The sequence below is a fragment of the Mirounga angustirostris genome, unplaced genomic scaffold (genome assembly GCF_029215605.1).
Source record: "Mirounga angustirostris isolate CCGP_5_RB_7025 unplaced genomic scaffold, mMirAng1.0.hap1 SCAF_7, whole genome shotgun sequence".
Taxonomy (NCBI): domain Eukaryota; kingdom Metazoa; phylum Chordata; class Mammalia; order Carnivora; family Phocidae; genus Mirounga; species Mirounga angustirostris.
In genome coordinates, this window is record NW_026991715.1 from 144,900,874 (window position 1) to 144,924,466 (window position 23,593).

Below are 23,593 nucleotides of genomic sequence, written 5' to 3' on the forward strand. Positions count from 1 at the left end.
GACAGAGAAAGGACGCAGGCAGGATCCCAAAGATCTCCATCAACTGGAGATAGTGTGTGTTTGCAAGATGCAGGGTGGTGCGTGCTGCTGTGAACTCTAAATGCTTAGTCAGGCAGTCAGGATTTTGGGTGTAGCTTAGTCACGCATTGGTTATATGAACTTTGGAAATTCTTAAGACCCCAGATCCCTGGCTCTTTACTAACATTCTGGTTGAGAAGGGGGTTCTGGGTTGGCCCTTATTGCCCATGATTTAGTACAGTACATGCATAATATGGTACAGTTGTTGTTAGAAAGGCAATAGACTAAGAGACCACAGAAAACCTAGTTTGTTTAGTTTTGTGGAGCTTCGTGCAAGAGTTTTTTCATGCTTCATATTGTAATTAGAAAAAAAATTGGTATGACAAGTCATGTCAACCTCCATTTTGGGTTATTGGTAGAAACGAAGGAATCTGTAATTTCAACCTAGAATTTTTGTATTTTAGTTAAGAATTTAGTGAAACATTATTGGAATCTTCTTCTAATTGACCAATAAAACTATGGGTTATTATGCATAATATCTGTATCTGTTGTATGTTTTTCTCTTTTCTTAATTAGACAAATATTATCCAGAGAATGTACAATGAAGTAGGTGGGGTTACGGCAACAACGACTGTGTCAACAGAACACACAGTGTGGTTATCAGATGTTTGCCAAGTAAGCTTGCTTCACTCTGCCTTCGGCACCTACCAAAGTGATCGTCAGTGCCTGGGCACTGGAAAACTAGTGCAGACTCAGGGAGAGTTGTACTTCATGGCAAGCTGCCTTGATTTGCATCCTCTAGGAATCCGTTTTCAGTATTACGTAAAGAGAGGCTAAAAACATCTTGGAGGTTTACCAAAAGACAGTAAGATAAAAACGGGCATTCATCTGACTCATTCTGCAGTGGGGATATAATTCTTATTTGTGGCTCACTTCTAAATCATCTCTTGAGTGTAGCATATACTCAGTAGTCTTTTGTCTTAGAGGCAGAGGTGCTCAGGCACAAGCTCTGCATTTCTGGAAGCAGAATTGGAGAAATTCATTGGGTATCTATGAACAGAAAGAGACACAGCACACACACACTCTCACACCTGCAGTCTTATGGCATCTTAGGAATTAACAGACATTGTGTAGCCAGTGGTTTTCCTGCCATCAGAGTAGTTTTGAAATAGTGGTGGTATTGGGGCTGCCATATACAGCTGCACAGGATGCACACTGTACAACTCTAGGGGATGCTATTCATCTACATCTGTGCTTCTCAGATACGCTTCTGGTCTTGTTACAATGCTGATATCATTCGGTTTCACATGATAGCTGGTGCTGCAGGAGTACTGACTACATGTGTAGTGAGCACCCAGATAACAATGTGGGTGATAACCGCCAGAATTGTATGGCAGGGCAGCCCTAGGGCTGAGCTAGTCTTGTAGTGAGACACCACACTCCTGGCCACAACTGCATGCTAGAGAGATGGGTCAGTTGCTTGGTCTTCTCACTACTGGTACATACTACTATGAACATTTCTGACTAACAAATGTTGCCCTAAAATACAGGGTAGGTTTGAGATTTTATGTTACCATACTTTAAAAAGCGAGGAGAGAAGAAGTAGAACTTATAGCACATCAGTCCATGGGTGACAGGACTAAAGAGCTTTCCTCCATGACTTGTAGGGGGCTCCCAGCAGCATCCTGGTCTGAACTGAGGGTCAATTAAATGGCCCCCAGGCTTCCCACTCTGAACATCAAGGAGCTCTGGGCCACTACTACTCTTACCGTTGTAACTTGCATTATTATCCCTATGTAATGCTTTCCAGTCTTTCTCCCTATGGGATGTGCATTCCTTAGCCATCCAGTCGCATACTGAATACAGAAATACCTGTAAATAATTTATTTAAGTGTAATGGAAAAATAAAAATCATGTATAAGTTGAGTTCTCATGATAGGAGCGAAATAGTCAAAATGCCTGGTATATATGCTGTGGGATCTCCCACAACTGAATCTTCTGGTGCTAGCTACATGGTGCATCTTTCCGAAAATCCAAGCCTTTGCTTCTGTCTTCTATGATGACTCTAGTTATCAAGGAATCGTGTAAGATCCACCATGTATAGTGGATCTATTCTGATATAGTGAATAGATAACACTTTACTATTTGAGTAATTGTTTTTAATGGAAATATTTTAATTTTATTAAATTGTTTATATTATTATTTAAATCACTATCTGACCCTAAGTGGTTTCAACTCATTTTGAAAGAACCCATGTCCATCAAATGGGCTTCTTGGTGTTGATTCCTGCAATCTCCCATCTTTCGTCTTCTCTCCATCTTTCCATCTCTTTCAAACCCCTTGTACACACAGAAGACTCCAACAGTCTCATAACTGGGCTCTGCCACAGTCTTACACCTTTTGTCAGTATAATCTTCAGGCCGCCTTTAGCATACAGTTTTCAGAATATTAGAATCTGACCTCGAAGGTCATTACCCCATGTATATAAGATCCTCTAAGTCATCGCCAGGTTCTTTACGATATCTACAGAGTGCAAGCTCAAAATTGTGGACCCTAGGCCCTCTATGGCCTGGACTCTCCTTTCTTTCCAGTCATATCTTCTAAGATTCTTCTCTTTGGGCCTTCACTCTTCTGACCGCTTTGGCAGCTTGGAAACTTGCTGTATGTATGACTGCCCCACACCAGCATGCATGCTCCCCATGACTAGAGCTCCCTCCTCCCACCCTCCCATAGCCTGACTTCTGCCTGTCCTGCAGGACTCAGCATCATGTTCCCCAGGTTTGCTCTTGACCTTGCCATCCTGCCTAGCCCAGTCAGAATATTTGTCTCACTGCAGCCCCTGTCTCTTTATTCAGCTGCCACCACTTAGGACCATAGAACTCCAAGATCTTTTGATTTTGCTTCTCTGCCTGCTTGTCCCTGTGCTCCGTGCATAAAATATGGACTTCATGAACACTGGCTGCATGAGTAAATTAAAGGAAGGAAAGAAGGAAGAAAGAAAATGAAATAAGGAAGGAAAGTAGGAAGGGAGGAAAAAAGGAAGGGAGGGAGGAAGGAGGGCCTTACCTGAAGAGAGATTTAGTGACTCACTTCTCGAGGATGAATCTTACAATATTCAGTGACCAAAAGAATCTTGACAAGCTTACAGTCTTGGTTTGTGCCAGTTAGATGATATTCCTTGCTTTTTATCAGGACATATTTTTCCTTAGTATGAATATAACTTTTATTTATGTGAATTGGATCTGCAATGTTGGCTACTAGATTATAAGCACTTTGTGTACAAACTGCTTTTCTAGTTGACTTCTTGACCCTCAGTGCCTAGCACAGTGTCTGGCCCTTGGAAAATAAATTTGCGGTAGCACAGTCAACCAGTGGTATTGCTACAACCAGGTTAAGTAACTGAATGAAATGTATCAGTTAAGATCATTGATTGCAAGTCAAAGAACCACTGATTTACTTTAAGGAGGAAGATGCATTTGTTGGAACTCTATGAGATGCTCCTAAAAGAAAAGGAAACATCCAAAAACCAGGGTTTAAGAAGGTCAGGATCCAGGGGAACTCAGGAATATAAACACCAGGGACTAGTACACAGTGACTTTGGAGTAACCCCAGTGACAGCGTAAAATTCACCTGCTTCCTATCCTTGGTTCTACCCCGACAGGAGCCCATTAGATTGGAGACATTCCCACAATTGGCCAGAAAATCATGTGGTATGTTAGTTTCCTATGGTTGCTGTAACAAATTACCACAAATTTCATGGCTGAAACCAACACATATTTAATATTCTGTTATTCTGGAGGTGAGGAGTCTAAAATGGAGGTGTTGATAGAGCTCCATTGTTTCTGGAGGCTCGTAGAGGAGAATCCATTTCCTTGCCTTTTCTACTTCTAGGAGCTACCCATATCCCATGCCTTGTGACCCCCTTCCATCCTCAAAGCCAGCAATCACATCATTCCATCTTTTTCCTTTGTCACATCTCTTCTTTGACTCTCACTTTCCTGCCTCCCTCTTCCATTAATAAGGATCCTTGTGATTATATTGGGCTCACCAAGGTAATGCAGGAGAATCTGCCCAATCAAGGGCAGCTAAGTGGCAACCTGACATCCATCTGCACGGATCCCCTTTGCCATGTAATGTAACATACTCACAAGTTCAGGGGAATGGAACGTGGACCACTTTGTGGGCCATTATTTCGCTTACCATGGGTGGGAACCCTTGATTGTGAACCCAGGAAATTTCATGCAACCTAAGATGGATAATTCCCTCCAGGAAGATCAAAGTTCAGTTAACAAAAGCAGAGAGAAGGGCTAAAGAGACAAAGACAACAGATTTTCATTGCACAAGTTGAAGATCATAGGGTTTATTTTTAGCACCAAAAGTAACATTCTAAAGATGTTTCTTCTTGCAGTGAGGATGTTTGAAGTTAGGTGAGTAAATTTGCCATTATGAAATGTTTGAAATAGCATTCAAGTAAGTCATTGCCCTCTTCTTTATTACTCACTTTGGAAGCTTTTGTAATGCCAATTTGGCCAAGTTTGGCAGGCAATTAAAGCTAAGTCAGCATTTCTTCTGTTTCTTCTACAAAAAAAGTTACCCTAGTCATTTGACCCATAGATCGTTGGGACATTAATAAGACAAATAACTTGTACAGAATGGCCACCATCCAACAATGAAATGGTCTAAAGGATTTTTAATCAGTTTACTTGTTTTCATAGGATTGCCTTGGCTTGAGTAATTGGGCAGAACATAATAGCTCTAGAAAGTGTGTTTCTCTCATTTCTGTTGCCTTTTATGAACTTTTACTAACAGCCAGTAGAAAGGGCTTCTGTACCCTAGGTTAAGAACAGTTGTCCAGGCATAATTCAGTTGATGAATTCTCTTCCTTTTGCAAATTCAGATGTGTGATTTCAGATTCACAGATAAGCAGGAGAAAACATGACATGGCAATGTTTGGAGTTTGCTGGCCCTACAGAAGATGTACTTTCTCAGTGGAGTTGCTCCTGGTCATTCCGAGACTGGTGAACTCGTAATTTCTGATACCCTACATTAAACTCACAAGGTCATTGCAAAGTACAGGAATAAAAGCAAGCAAAGGAGAAATATGTTTGAACACTGTCATTTATCTTAAAGCAAGCTGTCATTTGGAAATAGTAATGCACCTTTATTTCGTCTTCCATTTACTTTTTGAAATAATTCTTTTTTGGGTCATTTCATGTCTTGGATAAGCAAGTGTTTCATATTACACTTAATGAGGGTTGTATCATGTCGGGTGCTTCCTTTTGGTTCATTGTGCAAGAGTGGAAGATTGGGAGCTTGCTCTGGACATTACAGTATGTATCTAATAGCCAAAACTTATGGTTTCATTCTCTGCTCTATTAAAGTCTCAGGGTCTGACCTTGAAAATGTTACTTAATTCCTATATGCCTCATTACTCTCCCATTTATAAAATGTCTCTGCACAGAGTCCTTGCTCTGCCTTGGGCTGCTTCCTTAAGGGCTGCCCCATGCCTCCGTACTTTTTGCTGCGTGCCAAGAGGAACATGTAGAATGGATGTCCTTACTCCAGAGGGCTCTAAAATTGAGGAAGTGAAATTGAGATTTCACTGAGCTATCCCAATAAAGACATGTATACCTTTTTTCATTTTTAAAGGTGCAGTTTATCTTCCACGTAACAACAACAAAAAAATTAAACATAGGAGAAGTCACATATGCAAGCGGATAACACCGTTTTTCCTGTTATTGGGTTCACCAGTACCACTTAACTCTCTTTTTGATTCAGTCCCTCGATTTTTCATTTCCCACATTTTTCTAATCATGATAGAGTCCAGTTTTCCAAATTTGCCTATGATGTCAAGTCATGTAGTCAATTTAAATTTTAAATTGGAGGATTTCTTGGTGACCAGTATCAGCTACACCTTTTTTTGGGGGGGGGGGGGGTATAAAACTGTGTCTTTTGGAGACCTTGGTTTTAGATTCTGTGCATGTTTAAATGGCAGCTTGATGAGGTAAAGCAGCTTCTTGTATTCAGAAGAGGCTCATCATCTATTCTGAGGTTGTTTGTTCCTAAATCATTATATCATGACTCTAATAACTTGATTTTATGTATCTGTATGGTATGATACAAATTCAAATATATAAAATTAAAATTCCATACTTTATTTTCAGTTTTCTCTAGTTACCTATATAGTGATTAAAGCATGACTTGGTAATGTATAATCTTAAAAATAAAATCTACAAATTAATTTTTTTAAAGATTTTATTTATTTATTTGTCAGAAAGAGAGTGAGCACAAGCAGGGGGAGTGGCAGGCAGAAGGAGAGGGAGATGCAGGGTCCCCACTGAGCAGGGAGTCCGACGCAGGGCTCGATCCCAGGACCCTGGGATCATGACCTGAGTCGAAGGCAGACGCCCAACCGACTGAGCCACCCAGGCATCCCTACAAATTAATTTTTGATTGTTCTTCACCTTGTTTTGTTCAGTTCATTCAGTATATCAATGGATCTTCAATCCTGTGTTCAAAGTTCAGAGAGTTTTTTTTAAACAGTTAATTGAGAGACATTTTTTCTCAATTGTGCAAATTATATGTGTGGTACACAGAAATTAGATAATGATTTTCCAATAAGATGATGTGTAGATTTGTTATTCTAAATTGAAATTCAGTCACTTGTATAATTTAAATTTAGCATCGTGCTTAGAGTGCTTACTGTTTCATAAAAGCAGTCTATCAGTCTGCATTGCCTCATGCAGATGCCATGAACAGACATAAAGTCACAAGGGAACAGAGGCGGAACCCATACGAAACAAAAGGTTCTTTCAAAACCCGACATCGTTTTCTTTGGTGGAATTCCTGACATCAACAAGTCTCAGTAGCCACTTGTTTCTTAATTAAGTTAATAAATGACTAATTGATCCAGTAAGTAAATGATTCCAGGCAAAGCGAATGCTCATACAATGTAAAGACCAACTAAGTAATCACATAACAGACAGGATGGGTTAAGAATGATCAATTTACTTACTACTCACTCATTCATTCATTCATCCATTCATTTACTCATTCAACAAATAAGTACTGAGACACTATTTGGTAAAAACTCTTTTAATCAACAGATTGAAAACAGTCAATAAAGAGAATTCATTTAAAATAGGGAATCATTTAAAAAAAACTATTTAAAACTGTATTCATTTGGTTTCAATTTAATTGTACCAGTGTTCATTAGCCTTATAGAACCTGGGTCATTGATTTAAATATGGGTCTGCTCATCAGAGTGCCAAGAATACATTCTTTTAGAGCCCTTCCCAACCCTAGTCTCTCCTCCTTGCATCCTCTATGATTTCCTCTTTCCATTTCTTTAAAGTGAGTAAGGAATCTAAGACATCTCTGAAGCATTTTGAAGAAAGAAATCTTCTATGTGTTTATAATTTTTCCCTAGCCCTTTATAATCATCTCATCCATAATTAATTCCATAGCTTTTTAAAATGGGTTACCATGGGGCGCCTGGGTGGCTCAGTCAGTTAAGCGTCTGCCTTCGGCTCAGGTCATGATCTTGGGGTCCTGGGATCGAGCCCCACATCAGGCTCTGCTTGTCCTTTTCCCTCTGCCTCTCCCCGCTGCTCATGTACATGCTCTCTCTTTCTCTCTCTCTCAAATAAATAAATCTTTAAAAAAAAATGCGTTACCATAAAGGAGTTTCACTAAAGTGTTAAAGAAACAAAAATTTATTCTTGATGCCATTATATCTCCTTGGTTTACATATGTTTAACTCAAGAATAAATCATGTTAAATTGGAATGAATGGATTTGGAGACAACAAAACTAGCTTCTGGTGAGGGCAGGAGGGCCCCAGTCACCAGGAGGGCCTTATGGAGTGGACAGGTGACCATAGATGCAGTGGGAGCCAGTCAGGTAGGGTTACAAAATGGAGCCACTTGAAATAGCTTCTAGAATGCATGCTGGTCATTGTGATAGGCACGGGGACATGAACATAGCCTTCTGAAGACATTCTTACTTAAGAACTTCCCTCTTTACAACAAAGATCCACATTTTATTAGTGTTTTTATTTTTTTATTGAGGTATAATTAACATTCAGTGTTACATTAGTTTCAGGTATACAACATAATGGTTCAACGAGTCTATCCATTACTCCGTGCTTACCCCCATAAAAATAGTCCTATCTGTTACCAAACAAGGTTATTACAATCTTCTTGATTGTATTCTCTATGCTGTACCTTTCATTTCTGTGACTTATTTATGTTGTAACTGGAATTTTGTACCTCTTAATTCCCTTTATCTGTTTCACCCATCCCCCCACCTGCCGCTCCTCTGGCAACCACCAGTTTGTTCTTCATATTTAAGAGTGGTTTTTTTTTTTTTTTTTTTGGTCTCTTTTTTCTTTGTTCATTTGTTTTGTTTCTTAAATTTTACATATGAGTGAAATCATATGGCATTTATGTTTCTCTGAATGACTTATTTCACTTAGCATTATACCCTCTAGGTCCATCCATGTTGTTGCAAATGGCAAGATTTCACTCTTTTTTATGGCTGAATAATATTCCATTGTGTATATTTACCACATAAAGATTGACATTTTATTTTATTTATTTATTTATTTTTAAGATTTTATTTATTTATTTGACAGAGAGAGAGAGAGCGCGAGAGAGGGAACACAAGCAGGGGGAGTGGGAGAAGGAGAAGCAGGCTTCCCGCGGAGCAGGGAGCCCGATGCGGGGCTCGATCCCAGGACCCTGGGATCATGACCTGAGCCGAAGGCAGACGCTCAACGACTGAGCCACCCAGGCGCCCCAAGATCGACATTTTAGATCCAACTTCTATATTCATTATTTTCCCCATGACTCCTCTTCCTATTTATCTTTTGCATCCAATACTCAATGCCTAGTATTGAGTGAGGCTGGCCCACACTTTGGTCAGTGATTTATTTTTAAATTAATGAATTATTATGCAAAATAGTATTGGTATTAAAAGATATTCTATAGATTAGCAGCACATAATGATTGAGAACCATAGGCTGTGTGGCTTTAAACAATAGTTCTTCCCTTGTTACTTAGGGGAGGTTCACCTCTCTGGACCTCAGTTTCATTATCTGCAAAATGGGGATAATAATGGAAGTGTAGCACAAAGTTGTTGTATTGTGTTAGTAATGGTGAAGAGCTTAGAAGATTACATAGTCAGTACACAATTAATATTACTATATTGTCTTGTAAAAAATATTTGTTCAATTGTAACTTAAATTTTTAAATATACCACCATAGCTAATACCTAATTTGTTACAACCATATATTCATAGATAGTACTCTTTTCTATACCAGTGAGGACTGGCATGACACCACTCTTCATTTTTTATTGTTTTTTCATCTAAGAAATACTTGATTGTAGGAAAGGTAAATATAAGAGAACATTTAAGGTTTTTCTAACCGAAATTTATATACTTAAACAGTGTTTAGATAATTGGGATTTTTATCAAATATCATGTATTATTTTCTTAAGAGCCTTGAACATTTGTCTAAAAAGGATTCAATCTCAAGTGATTTTTACTGTGCTTTTAATAATCCCTACAGGTTGCTAAGGTTTTTTTTGTTTGGTTGGTTAGGTTTTTTTTGTTTAATTTTGTTCTTAAATATTTTATTTATTTATTTATTTATTTATTTATTTATTTATTTATTTATTTATTTATTTATTTAGGGAGCAAGCCGGGGGAGGGGCAGAAGGAGGGAGAAAGACAGAATCTCAAGCAGACTCTGCACTGACCATGGAGCCCAACAGGGGGCTCGATCTCAGGACTCTGTGATCATGACTTGAGCTGAAACCAAGAGTTGATGGCTTAACTGACTGAGCCACCCAGGCGCCCCACTAAGGTTTTTACATTAGATAGATCTTTAAACCTTTTTTTCCCCTTTAAAAAAATAATATCCTTAATTGAAATTTCATCTTTTAGAAATTATGAAAGTTTGTCAACAAAAGAGAGACATAAAAAAGTAGATATAATCCAGTTTACTTTTGGACCTCTCTCTCCAGAAAGATCAATAACAACAGCAAAATGTTGATGCATAAAAAGTATAAGCTTCCTACCTAATTGGCAGAAATTTCATTTTTCTGTTTGGACACAAAGCCACAATTTCTTTTTGTAGGAGTTATGCTTATTTTCTTTAAATTTATTTATATATTTGAACTCTTATAATTGGCTAATTTTATAACTAAATATTAAAATATTTGACCTCTCATTAAGGAACAACTTGTGTATTAGAGAGTAGTACCTGCCGATTGTGGGAGATGTAAATATTTAGAAAAAGGAGAAAGAAGAAAGTGGGAGGTGGGAAGCCCAATGCTGGAAACAGACTTTTTCTCAAACATAGAATAATTTAATTATTTAATTGTGAAAGAAATTATTTTAAAAAATAAAGTAGAAACATGATACAAATGGACTTGAAAATGATAAATATTATTGTTTCTAGATCAGGAATATGATATCATTATAAATAGACCTATTTACTCATCTGAGATTTAAAATATGATATGACTGTATAGAATAATTGGAAACATAGAGAAGTTTCTTTTCAGACAGCTTTGCTGAAAATTGCCTTTGGAGATCAGAATAAGCTTGATCTCCTAGAGGGTGATGGACTTCATAACATAGGAAAAAGATGTTGGCATCATGATGACTTAGAAAAATGGCTCTCTCTCGTTAAGATCTCAAAAGTAATTAGTATCTTAGTGACAAAGCCTAAGGATTTACGTAAAATTACCAAAAAAAAAAAAATCTTTCCTGAAACTCATGAGTGTTGTTTTGTAATCAGATTTGCAATGTAAAAGAACTATTACATTCAAAGAATCCTGAGGTCTAATCAAAATAATATATGATAAAATGTCAGATATTTGGGTGAAAATCCTTGACCACTGTTGACTTGTGTCTTCTGAGACTGGATTTGCTATTTTTATTTTTTCCAAGTCTCATTGTTGTCCACTTGTTAAAATGAAGTTATTAATAATTACTTTTTCTATCTGATGGATCAGAAGATTTTTATTTACAATTGCAGTAAAATGAATAAAGTGCTATAAGGGAAGCATAACACCCACTTGGCAAGTCATAGAGTGAAAAATGACTTGTGTTTCTCTGTGGTTGGAATCAATTTCTTGTCTGATGGATTCTTTCTTTTTTTTAAAGATTTTATTTATTTATTTGAGAGAGAGAGCAAGCGAGAGACAGCATGAGCAGCGGGGAGAGGCAGAGGGAGAGGGAGAAGCAGAATCTCCACTGAGCAGAGAGCGAGATGTGGGGCTCAGGGACCATGACCTAAGCCGAAAGCAGATGCTTAACCGACTGAGCCACACAGGCGCCCCTTGTCTGATGGATTCCATGGTTTATAGTGTCATTTGATGGACAGAGGAACTGAATGCACATTTTTCCAAAGAAGATATACAGATGGCCAACAGGTGCATGAAAAGGTACCAGCATCACCAGTCATCAGGGAAATGCAAATCAAAACCTCACATTATTAGAACGGCCATCATCAAAGAGACAAGAGATAACAAGTGTCGGCAAAGATGTGAAGAAAAGTGGACCTTTATGCGCTATTGGTGGGAATGTAAATTGGTGCAGCCACTATGGAAAACATTATGGAAATTTTTCAAAAGATTAAAAAGAGAGCTATCACATGACCCAGCAATTCACTTCTGAGTATATATTGAAAGAAAATGAAAGTAGGATCTTGAGGAGATATCACTCCCACATTCATTGCAGCATAAGTCACAGTAGCCAAGGTCTGAAAACAACATAAGTGTCCATCAACGGACACTTGGATGAGTGCATAGAGAAAATGTGTGTGTGTGTGTGTGTGTAAAATATTATTCAGCCATGAGATAGAAGGGAATCCTGCCATTTATGACAACATGGATAAACCTTATGTTAAGTGAAATAGGTCAGACAGAGAAAGACATATACGATATGATATCACCTATATGGGGAATCGAAAAATTCTTAACTCACAGAAACTAGTAAACAGAAAACAGATTGGCAAAAAACAGAGCTAGGGATTGATAGTCACATTTGCATAATATCTAGTCACTTATCTATTTAAAATTATTTATTGATCACATACCAACATATTTGAACTCCTAAAGTGTATTTAATAAATATCTATTCCAAAAAATAAGAGAGGTCCTTTGCTATGTAACCTCCTTCACAAGTACAGTGAAAGCTCTTTACACATACGATTTAGATATATTCTGTAAGCAAAGCTTTACTTTTTTCTTGAAGTGTGTGTTGTAGTAAGCTAATTATATCACTTTAAACTTCAAAATTTCTTATGTGTGCATAGAAATGTCAACATATCCTGATAACTATCAAAAATTTTTATGGCTCTATTCAGTTTTTGTTTTATGTATTTTTTCCTATAAAGCTAGTAGAGGGATTTATTTAAAAAATTTCTAAGTCTGTGGTAGCAACTGAAGTTGTGTAGGAGTAGCTGAAACTCTGTTCTAGAATTAAATTTAAAACACTGATGGACAGGTTCCCTGCTTCGATGGATTGAACATGTTTTCTAAGGAGTGCAGATACTTACAGTGTAAGATTTTGTCCTTGACTGCCCATTGATAGTAATTCTGGGGAAAAAAATGTGTGGTTGAGGTCTATCTTGAGAAATTGTCAAGTGGCAGATACGTATTTGGAATCAATATGAAGGGCAAATTGCCATAATTTGAATGGACACTTTCAAGTACGAGGAAGTGAGAACATGTTACAGGCCAGTGTGTGGCTAGCATTTGGGGAATTTCTGTTTAATAGATTGTGACAGTCAGCGTTGGTCGTTCACAATGGTAAAATTGTGGCCTAGCTTTAGAGAGTGATTTTTTTGGGGGGGTACCAGATTTTTATCATGTCACTCTGTGATTAAGTAGAAGAACATAAAATGGAAACCTGCATATTTGTTTCAAGTATTGTTAGGGGGAATGTTTGCAGAGGCACGCTTTTTCACTTGCAGGCTTAGAGGCTGTTATTCAGCATCTTGCAAAGACACAAGGTCGGAGATGGTTACGAGGCTTTCGAAGCTGTGAGAAGGGGGGACTCCAGTGCCTGGGCATTTGGCAGTGACAGCGTGTTCTGGGCAGTCACTGTGTGTGACCAGCACTGCATTGGGAGCGGTGCTAAGCATGCTTCTTTGAAGTCTCAGCCAAAAGAATAGTCAGTCTACCGCTGAGCCTCTTTATTATTGAATGTTTTAGAACTTTTCCTCCTATTCGGGGAGAGCCAACATTTAAGGTATTGTGCCTGTTTCAGTTTCTCTTCAGCTTACTGTTACTGTGATGGGTCTGTAATTATAGAATCTCGGACTTTATTTCTCTGGCATAAGGAGAAATGTCCCTCCAGCTTAGCAGACCCATGAAATCGGCTGCTGAAAACAGCCCTTGTCGTGTCTGGGGAGCTAGGATGGTTATTGATTTCAGAAGTAGGTCACTGTTTTTTAGTGATGATGAGCCCGAAACTTTATATTGTTTTTTGTCATCATTGTTTTGTCATTAATTTCATCCAGATGTGTTCCTGTTGTAAAAGTAGACAGAGGTGGGATGAGTAGAAATATGTATGGGTTGGCTACTTTAATATTATATGTTACCCACAAGTCATTAATTTGAATATTTCTATTTTCATCGTCCTACACCTGCATTTCTTCTTCTCCGCAGTCTCTTTAAACAATTCGACAATATCAAACCCTTCCTGCTCCCTGTTACCTTTGTAACGTGAACCTTCCTCAGGAGGTGCATTTATCATGATGAGCTGTAATGATCATACGTCTTCCGGGATTATAAAAATCTTTTAATGTTTTTGAAATTGGGATGCTTCTTAATGTGACTGTTGCTCCCCCATTTTCTTTAAGCCATTTGGGATGGATTTTCTGTCACTTGCAGATGAAAGCATGATTAAGTCCCAGCAGCAGAGCGGCTACCCCCAATGCCCTCCCTCTGGTGTTTCCAGGCTCGCCCCTAATGTTCCCTGAATACCAGCCCCAGTGCTGCCTTTCCTGCCCTTCTCACCTTACTTTATAGATTTATTCTGATTCTTTTCTCCCTGCCAGTGACCCTCTGCCTTTCCAAAGTCGACCGGTCGAGCCACTGTCTTCACTCAGCTTTTCTCTTCACTCAGGTTTGGGCACCCTAATGGCGGTTGAGGAATCTGTGAGATTCCACTCTTAGCATCTTACCCATCGGGATCAGACCTTAGCTCTAGGTGGCCAAGTACTCTACCTTGTTTCACCTCCAGGTTGTAAGTGTGGCTGGGGCCAGGGCGGGGGGCATCTACTCCCCATCCTCTGCTAGCTCTTTTTCCAAAAGCACCAGCCTTTCTCTGGTTTCTCTTCAGATCACATAAATCTTTCACCTTTCAATACTTCTTAAAGATCAATACATGGTTGACATAATGTCACATATAACATCATAATGGCATCGATGAAAGTGCCTGAGATCATGCTTTAGGAGACAGGACTGTGAGACACCAAGAGAAGACACTCTCCTGTCCTCACTGACCTCATTTTTTTGTTAACTCGGCTGCTCATACGTCTGTCCCAAGCATGAGCTGCTGCTGTACCCTCTTGCTCTGTAGTCTCTACAGAAGCTTCCTCTGGACTTTCAGACCAATTTGTGTCACTACAAATAATATTCAGGTGGACCTTAAGTCTGTGGTGATGTTTAGGTTGGTCCCATCCTCCTCGATGATTAAGGGCTCACGCAATAGCATGAAGTGGATTTCCTGACTCACCAAGTTACGTTCAACTTTCTACAGTTCCCACTTCTCTGAACACACAGGTAGAACAATCATCCCCTTGTGTTCGACATGTGGCTCTAACACTCAGATCCCCCGTCTCTCTACCCACTCATCATATCTTCCTCCACAGCCACAAGTGACCTCGTGTCTCTGACTCTGTGAATAGCATCCCACTGGCCTCACCACCAAACTACCGGATAGAATTGGACACGTGGCTACCTCCTGGCTTTGCCTTGCAGTTGCAGATGCTGAATATGGCTCAATACTTCTTCCTTGCATGGTGCTTTCCATAAATACTGCCAGATTCTGTTCGTAAGTTGTGAGTTGCAAGCATCAAGTCCCAGAAGTTTCAGATCCTGCCTGATTGATGCCTCTACCTAAGAAGCCAGGAACCCAAGGGTATCCCTTCCCCGGCATTCAACCGTGGCCAAGCCATACAGTAGTCCTCATAAGGTTTCAAAAAAGCAGCTTTCTTGAGTTGAAATTAAAAGGTGTCATAACAAATACGATTCAGAGAAATGCTGCTAATGCAAAGCCCATTTTACTTAATGTTACATGCTCTACTAAGCGACCATTATTGATTTTACACTAACAGTTCATACATTACTTCAACAAGTATTTATTAACTGGCTGCCTATATATTAGATAGTGAGCTAGATGTGGGGAATTGAACATAGACCAAGACAGATTGAGTTTTAGCTCTAATTATATTGAGTTTTGACAGCTATTAATTATTATATTCTGTGTATTATTAGGACAAGCTCTAATTTTAAATTTCTCTTTAAAAGGAAGAAACAAGGATGGATATACTTTTATATGTGAAAAGTGCATCTGGGAGACGACAATGCTGTGCCTATTTTTCTGCCTATTATGTTGGGTTTTGATATTCATGACATCTTAGTTGCAAATACAGAATTGCAGTTTTGGTGACCAGAGTGATTATATAAATGACGTGTTCACTATTGTTTTTCGTGTCACTAACTTATACGAATCTACACATTCTCTGCAACCTAATATTAATAATATGCTTATGCTCCATTTTACATGATCCTAATCTTACACATATCACCTGTGGAATGAGTGGAGGGTTATAAAAATTCCATATGTTCAATTATATTCAATGTTAAAACATCAAATTGGATACATAAATGTGTGTGTATGTGCGTATCTATCTATCTATCTATATATTGGAATATTCCAATATATATATTGGAGTATTCTAATGGCCAGTTTCTTTACTCACTTGGGTGCAACCATAATGGAAAATGATGAAAGTGATGCCTAATGATGAGGTAAAGCTAAAAGTCAGTCTATTGCACTAATATGTTTGTGTTTTAGGACATAAGATCAAGAACAGGGAGGGGCACTGTCTTGAAAAGGGTGGATACATGACGGAAGGAAACAACTTTAAATGCGGCCACACACACGTGGGGTTTCTTAGTTTGGTGTGAGAGTCAAGGAAGTTAATGTCTGAGAGACTTAAGTTGAAGCCATTGGCTAAAGCTAAAGGAAGATGAGAAGAGTTCTAGAAGTTTCTAGTAACTCTAAAGTAAAAGATAAAAAGGGACCCGCCTAAAGAAAAGGAAAAAAGGGCATAAAGATGTGATAAGCAGTGTTTAGAAGTCATCAATCTTTACATTGCCTAATTCATATCAGAGTGTAGTTTCTGACTTGAGCTGGTCTCAGCTGCCGAGATATTAACAGCAAAGAAGAGTCACAGATAGATGTGTTTTGTTGTAAGTTTGCATGTCAAGTCACCTTCCATCACCTGAAATATGTTTTACCTACAGTGTCAACATTTTGGCTAATGGCTAGTCACTTAACCTGAACTCTGGAATAATCTAGACTCTTCCTCTCTTTGCCTCACTACCACATGCAACCTATCAGTAATCCTGACAGTTCTCCCTTCAAAATATGTTTATAATCTGATCCCTTCTCACGACCTACTGCCAAGGAATAAAGCTACAGATGAAAGATCACATCAAGGAATAGACTGTTGGGTATAGATCAATGGAACTTTTTGCAATGATGAAAATTTTCTACATTTTTTACTCTACAGTACAGTAGCCACTGGCCACATGTGGGCATTGAGCAAATTGAAATGTGAATAGTGCAACTAATAAACTGACTTTTTAATGTTATTGAGATGTAAATAGCCATATGTTGCTAGAGGCTACCATATTAGACAGTGCAAGTCTAGCTAATGAAATATTTGAGTCCCACAGTATGCAGGGGATTTGGAGATCCTGGAATTGGAAGTAGGTGGGACCTGCTAACCTGGGAGAAGAAAGGAACAGGTCTCTGTGACAACACAGTGTGAAGGCCTGGATGTGACGGAATGAGAAGACAGTTGAAAGGATAAGAGGGTTACAGATGGAGGGTGGGAGGTTCTAGAGGAGCAAATACCTCATCACAGCCAAAGGAGCTTATCACTGAATCAGAGAGAAGGAAATCAAAGTAATGGTGGCATGAGAATGCTAGGTGGGTCATTGAATTGGATGATTGTGTGACACCAGAGTCCATCAGTTAATTTTTTGAAGATGGCCATCTCTGCTGTCAAAGTTTGTTGGTTTGCACACTGGCCTCCATACTCAGAGGGCAGGGAGAGACTGAAGAAAGAAGCAGACCACTCTAGATTGGTAGGTGGCAGGTTGAATAAGCAAGTGAACTTATTTACAAGACTCATCTTGGGTGGTTACAGGTCAAGTAGATTTCCGCAGCCACTGGCCAGAATCTTAAAAGTTTATATAGGCCTGGGTGCCTGGGTGGCTCAGTCGTTAAGCGTCTGCCTTCGGCTCAGGTCGTGATCCCAGGGTTCTGGGATCGAGTCCCACATCAGGCTCCCTGCTCAGCGGGAAGCCTGCTTCTCTCTCTCCCACTCCCACTGCTTGTATTCCTGCTCTCGCCATCTCTCTCTCTCAAATAAATAAATAAAATCTTTAAAAAAATTACACAGGAAATAGAAGGAAATTTTTAAAAATGGGTGTGTCTATATAAATGACTTGCAGTTATGATCATAAAAAAACATGTATGTAACTTCTGAATGACCCATGTCCTTGTGTAGAGTCCCCTTTGGAAGCCACTGATGTAGATAACAGGTAGAGATGCAGGGTCGGGGAGGGGGTGACTTTGCACCCAAGACTGCCATTTCCTTTCTTCTTGCTTTCTGCCCTTGTCCCCTCCCCCGCCCCATCTCTCAAACCTTTCCTACTTGGAAGGGCTTGGCTTTCAGGCTATGTTACCTGGGCACAACGTTTGTTAATCTGTTTATCTAAATCCTTACAATTATGAGGCTCGATCAAATACTGCATATGAAAGCAAGTGGAATATGAAACTGTACTTTATTCTTGTCTTCCCAACCCCACCACCGTAATTATTTAAATCACTTTCTTTCATCCTGTTGATATCCATCACCTAAAATACCTTCTGTTTTTTAGCCATGGTTGCATTTTGCTATACTATGTTTAATTTGATCTTTACTCTTTGCTCATATCCTGCTTACTAATATTATTTTCCCCAATCCTCCTATAAATTCTGTTTGTAACAGATTTATCTTTCCAATGCTATTCTCATCCTCATTGGTAATATTCTTAAAAAATATTTAAAAAATGAAGACAAATCAAAACTAAGTTGGAATGTCCAATGAGAAAATTAGATGACCAATCTTTTCATATACTTTAAGGACAATTCTATAATAGAACGCTTTTCAGTTAGCATAGCTCGAAATTATTAACTATTAACAAATGTATCACAGTGCTGGGGTTCCTATGGAAATTATGTTGCTTACTGTAAAACCCAGACTGTCCAGTTACAGTATAATAGGAAATACTTTTTAACATTCACATAACACTGGTTCCTGGAAGGACATGTAATATGATAGCTTTAGGCAAGAAAACAACCTTTATTTACTCCCAAACTTTTATTTGAATAATGATTTTGTAGGGCCCTGGTAAAAGTTGTCCTCAGTTAATTATTATTTCCTCTGCTGATAAGCATCGCTAGGTAATATATGTAACAAGTACTTTGATCTTACTGGTCTTACTTGTTTGAGAAAGATAATAGGAAAAAGTAACTTTCAGGATGCTGTTTTTAAGCTGTACCTGTCTGTCCATTTATGAATTGGGCTGAGGTAAAATGGTAGTTCAACTGGCTTTTTTTTTTTTTTTAAAGATTTTATTTATTTGACAGAGAGAGACACAGCGAGAGAAGGAACACAAGCAGGGGGAGTGGGAGAGGGAGAAGCACACTCCCTGTGGAGCAGGGAGCCCGATGTGGGGCTCGATCCCAGGACCCTGGGATCACGACCTGAGCCGAAGGCAACGCTTAACGACTGAGCCACCCAGGCACCACCTCAACTGGCCTTTTTTTTTTAGACTCAGTACTTCTTCATTTCTTTACTCTTTCTTATTATCTTACTTGCCTTTTGCTTCTTATTATCTCTTATTCCACTTACCTCAAATACAAAACACAGAGTTGTGAGTATATCCTGGAATTTGGTTGGGCTGATAGAGGAGAAACCATTCCATTTACTTGTATTGTTTCCTGTTTTATAATGACGTCGTGTGCTTTCTCTGTAGTTCATAATTTTCATTTTTTCAAAAGTGTACTGCTTAAAGTTGCCTGATAGTTATGTCTGGGTGCAGTGGCCACATCCTATTGCATTAAGCATGTCCTTTTGCATTGCAGGAGCTATGCCTGTCCCAGACCAGCCTTCGTCAACCTCAGAGAAGACCAGCTCCCTGAGCCCTGGCCTGACCACCTCCAATGGGGATGGCTCCGAAACGGAAACCACCTCCGCCATCCTCGCCTCGGTCAAAGAACAGGTAGAAATATTTCCACTTTTGTGACCTACTTATGGGAACATATTAGAAATTGTTCTTTCAGATGAGCAAGGATGACTCGGTGATGTTGGAAGAAAATCATGATTTTCTAGCAGAATGTTGGTATTTATTATGAAAATATTTAAATGGGATTGTAATTGCTTTTGACTTTATGTTTTTATTCATGATTTAGGCAGTTTTCCTTGAAAAAATATTCCATCCCGGGGGGAAAAAGCACTTTATAGTCAAAATTCCCTACTGGTGAAGTTTTGGTAGATTTGGTGATGGACCTGACATTTAATACTGTTACATGCATGAGGCCAAATAATTGGTCTTTAGGAAATATAAAGTCTAAAAACAAAAGAAAAAAAGAAAATATAAAGTCTAATCAACAATCAAAATAAATCCACAGGTATAAAAAATGAGTATGGTGACAGCAGATGAATACTGTGTTGGGTCAAGTGAAACTGGTCTTTCTAGTGTTTCTGAGATGGATCTGGAAGAATGCATTTTAGAATTTTCCCTATAAAATGAATTAAAATCTGAATGAGTCTTCCTCCAACATTACTTTGCCTTATAAATGGCTAAGTAAGTAAAATCTGAAGTCTTAGATTAAAAAAAAATTATTGAAAGTCATGTTTCTTATTAATAAAAGGTGGTAAATAATCAAAGAAAGCTAGAAAATCAAGATTTTTTCCACTTCTTTTAGCATGTGCCAGAATATTAATCATAATTTAAAAAAAAAAAGAGAAAGTGTCCTGTGTGTGGGTTATATGACTCGGGGGGATGCTGAATAAGCAATAGCAGTGGTCAAGCTATCAATAGAGTAGCTGAGGAAAGATCCATTGACAGAAGGGATCAATGATGCTATCAGTCAAACGTGTGTCACCACGGCAGGAAGTGTGGTGCTAAGTAGGTACACAAAGGAAAGTTGAATAGATTAATTGGATAATCTGGTGTGTGAAAATGGTCAGTAAGCAGGGAACAGGCTATATTGCTGGATTAGTTTGCTTCCAAAAGCCTACTCCTGAGAGTTTGCTGATTATTTTTGAGGGAAAATAGAAGGAGCAAAGATTCGTGCCATACTCAGGCTACTGCTTTGTTAAAGTTGGATGTCCTGGTTTCTTATTCATGTATCTAGAAGTCTTGTTGGGCCACTAACTTTAGAGTATGGACAAAATATAAAACGGAGGAATAAATTTAACAAGAAAATGACAAGACCTGTCTGACAAAAACTATACCATTTTTTCACAAGACATAAAGTAATTAAGAATAAATGACAAGGGGTACTATGATCCTGTATAGAAAAGCTTGGTTATCACAATAATATTACTCTTTCCCAAATTAAGATATAAACTTTAGGCTGTTGTAATAAGATCTTGTAGCTGATTATTTCTTTGGCAAACTGGGTCAAACTATTTTAAAGATCACATGGGAAGCATAAATAAATGAGTTACAAGGAAATTTTAATAGAGAGATTTTATCTTACCAAACATTCTCATCACTGTAGTGTCCAATTGGTCCAAAATGGAAAGAATGCTCTCTCTGTAGGACATAACTGAGAGTTCAGAATCATAAGGATGTATTCAACATAAAATAGTAGAAAAAATAGGCCAAGAGAAAATATGTGCCAAAATATGACAAAGTGTTGATATAATTAATATATTAATGCTTCCTAATGTTGATGAGAAAAAAAGAAAAAATGAAATAACAGAATAGAAAACTAGGCAAAAATGTAAACAGTAGTTCACAGAAGAAAAATGCAAAAAACCAATGACTATATGGAAATGTTTCCACTCTACTGTACTAATCAGGGATATAAAATTTAAGATGAAAATATGATTTTCTTTAATCTACCAAATAGACAAACATTAAAAAATTGTATGTATTATAGTCTAGCTAAGGTTAAGGTTTGAGGAAATGCACATTCTTTGTCACTCCATATGAGAATGTGCAATGTTGTAATCTTTGTTTAAAATGATATGTTGCTGTGAATTGGCATTTACAGTGTTCAGAACCCTTTGATTAGTCATGCTTAGACATATGTAGTATATAAATGGGTGATCTAGACCATAAGATTTTATGTATATGGGTGTTTATTGCAAAATTATCTGGGATAAAAAAAAAGTGGAACAATATTGATTGATGAAGAATTGAAAAAAGATATATCTTTCATATAAAACTATATCCTTCTTATGTAGTTATTAATAAAAATGAGTTAGAACTATATATTACACCTTTGAAAAATACATGAGGATTTTAAAAATTAAATGTCATAGCATTGCATTATCCTGTTTTTAAAAGACAATAAATATTTTGTGTTGTTTACAATGTTTATGAACATCTAGAAAAGTGTAGGAGGAAATAAATCAAACTATTAACATTGGGTACTGTACATGTGTACAATTAGATGGAGGTAGGAGTAGGCAGAGAATATAGAGGATAAGGAAGACAACCCAAAATAGGAGAAAGAACTAGGAGACTGGAATAGATACCAGTTGGATTTGGATAATAGGAAATACCACTTGAGCTGAGATAGTGATGTCTGTAATTGAGAGAGTGGATAAGCTGCTTATAGCAAAAAATACATTACTGTAAATAAAATGGCCTCCCCAAATCCTTGATGAGAATTTAAAAAAACTTACTGTGAAGAGTTTTTTCTAATAATCAAAATAAGTCCATTGTCCCTTTTTGGATGGCAAAGGTGAGATTGTTTGTGGCCGATAACTAATGTGAGCAGGCATGAAAGTCTGTCCTGGAAGGCGACTAGAGCAGCTTGAAGCCCCTGCATTAGAGGCTCAGGCATCAGTTCCTGTGGCATCTGCCCATGTGAAGGCAGAATCAGCAAGCAGCAAGGTCTCTGGACTCGCTTGGGGTAGCCTGCTGCAGACAAGCAATTTTTTCCTTCCCTGGGGATTGTTGTCCTAAACTATTCTTAAGGTTTCCACCATCTCTTTTCCTGAGGTCTAGACTATTATCTATGGAGCTAAAGCTAAGTTAAATATATTTGAAAAAAAAAAAAATTAGCTGAGATGAAAGAAAGGCAACTTTAAAAGTTAATTTTTTATGATTTTTAATAATTATGTACATAATATATTTATAAATTTTTTCAATTGAAAATTGCTTGCCTGGTCCTTTTTAGGTGCTAATGAGAAGTAGCTTTTTTTTTTTTTGACTAAAAATTCTATATTAAGTTAGAGAAATTTAAGAAAGAAATTTTATGGCATCACTCTTATGTGCTACCCTAATCCTGTCTCCTTGGACACCAGTTCTGTGGGAGAGAAGTCATTCTTTATCAGAGGAGGCATATATTCTGAGCTAACTGCCAAGTAATAGGTTGCATAATTTATTTACTCATTCATTAAATGTATTCAGCACTTCATATACGCAACGTATAATAAAGGGTAATAAAGGAAGTACATGTATAAAGAAAAGTCAGTTTGACAGTTTATTGAAATAAATTGTTATGACTAAGAACATAAGTTTTTAAGCAGGCAGCTAACATTGCATAGAAATAAATTCTAGTATATAACCGTAGAATGAACTTAAGTCATGACAAGCCCTAAGTCATGAAACATGTCTGCATGACATGTATGGTGTGACTGAGATATTTGTAAACTGAGTCATAGAGTCCTTAAACCCAGCAGCCATGGATTGCTCAATGAAAAGGTGTTCATTGATTTTTTTTCCTGCTAATTTCCCATCTTGATTGCTTTTTAACTTGTGAATTTTATACTTTTATATCAACAGAAATAGAACCATGATTTATGTTATACTCTATGGGTAATTTTCTGTATTTCAGACATATCTGTCTTATTTCCAAGTTACCAAGTTTTTCTATGGGGCGTTAAGAGAGAAGAACCTAATTCCTTTTTCCTCTCCTGTGCGTGTCCTTCACCAGAAGAGGAGGGGAAGATGGAGGTCGGGGGTGTGATGACTCTGGTCACGTGACTTGGATAAATAACTAAGAGGGGTGATTGGTAACTATTCAT

At 37.9% G+C, this 23,593-nt stretch overlaps 1 protein-coding gene across 3 annotated transcripts in view; it reads left to right on the plus strand.

Annotated features, from left to right (window-relative positions):
• The window catches only part of CTNND2 (catenin delta 2), an 894,910-nt gene that overhangs the window by 127,907 nt on the left and 743,410 nt on the right, over positions 1–23,593 (plus strand). For all 3 annotated transcript variants that reach the window (XM_064596859.1, XM_045863465.2, XM_045863474.2), the window contains exon 2: positions 19,468–19,604. In XM_064596859.1, the coding sequence (XP_064452929.1) occupies positions 19,468–19,604 (137 nt within the window). The remainder of the gene's footprint in view (positions 1–19,467; positions 19,605–23,593) is intronic.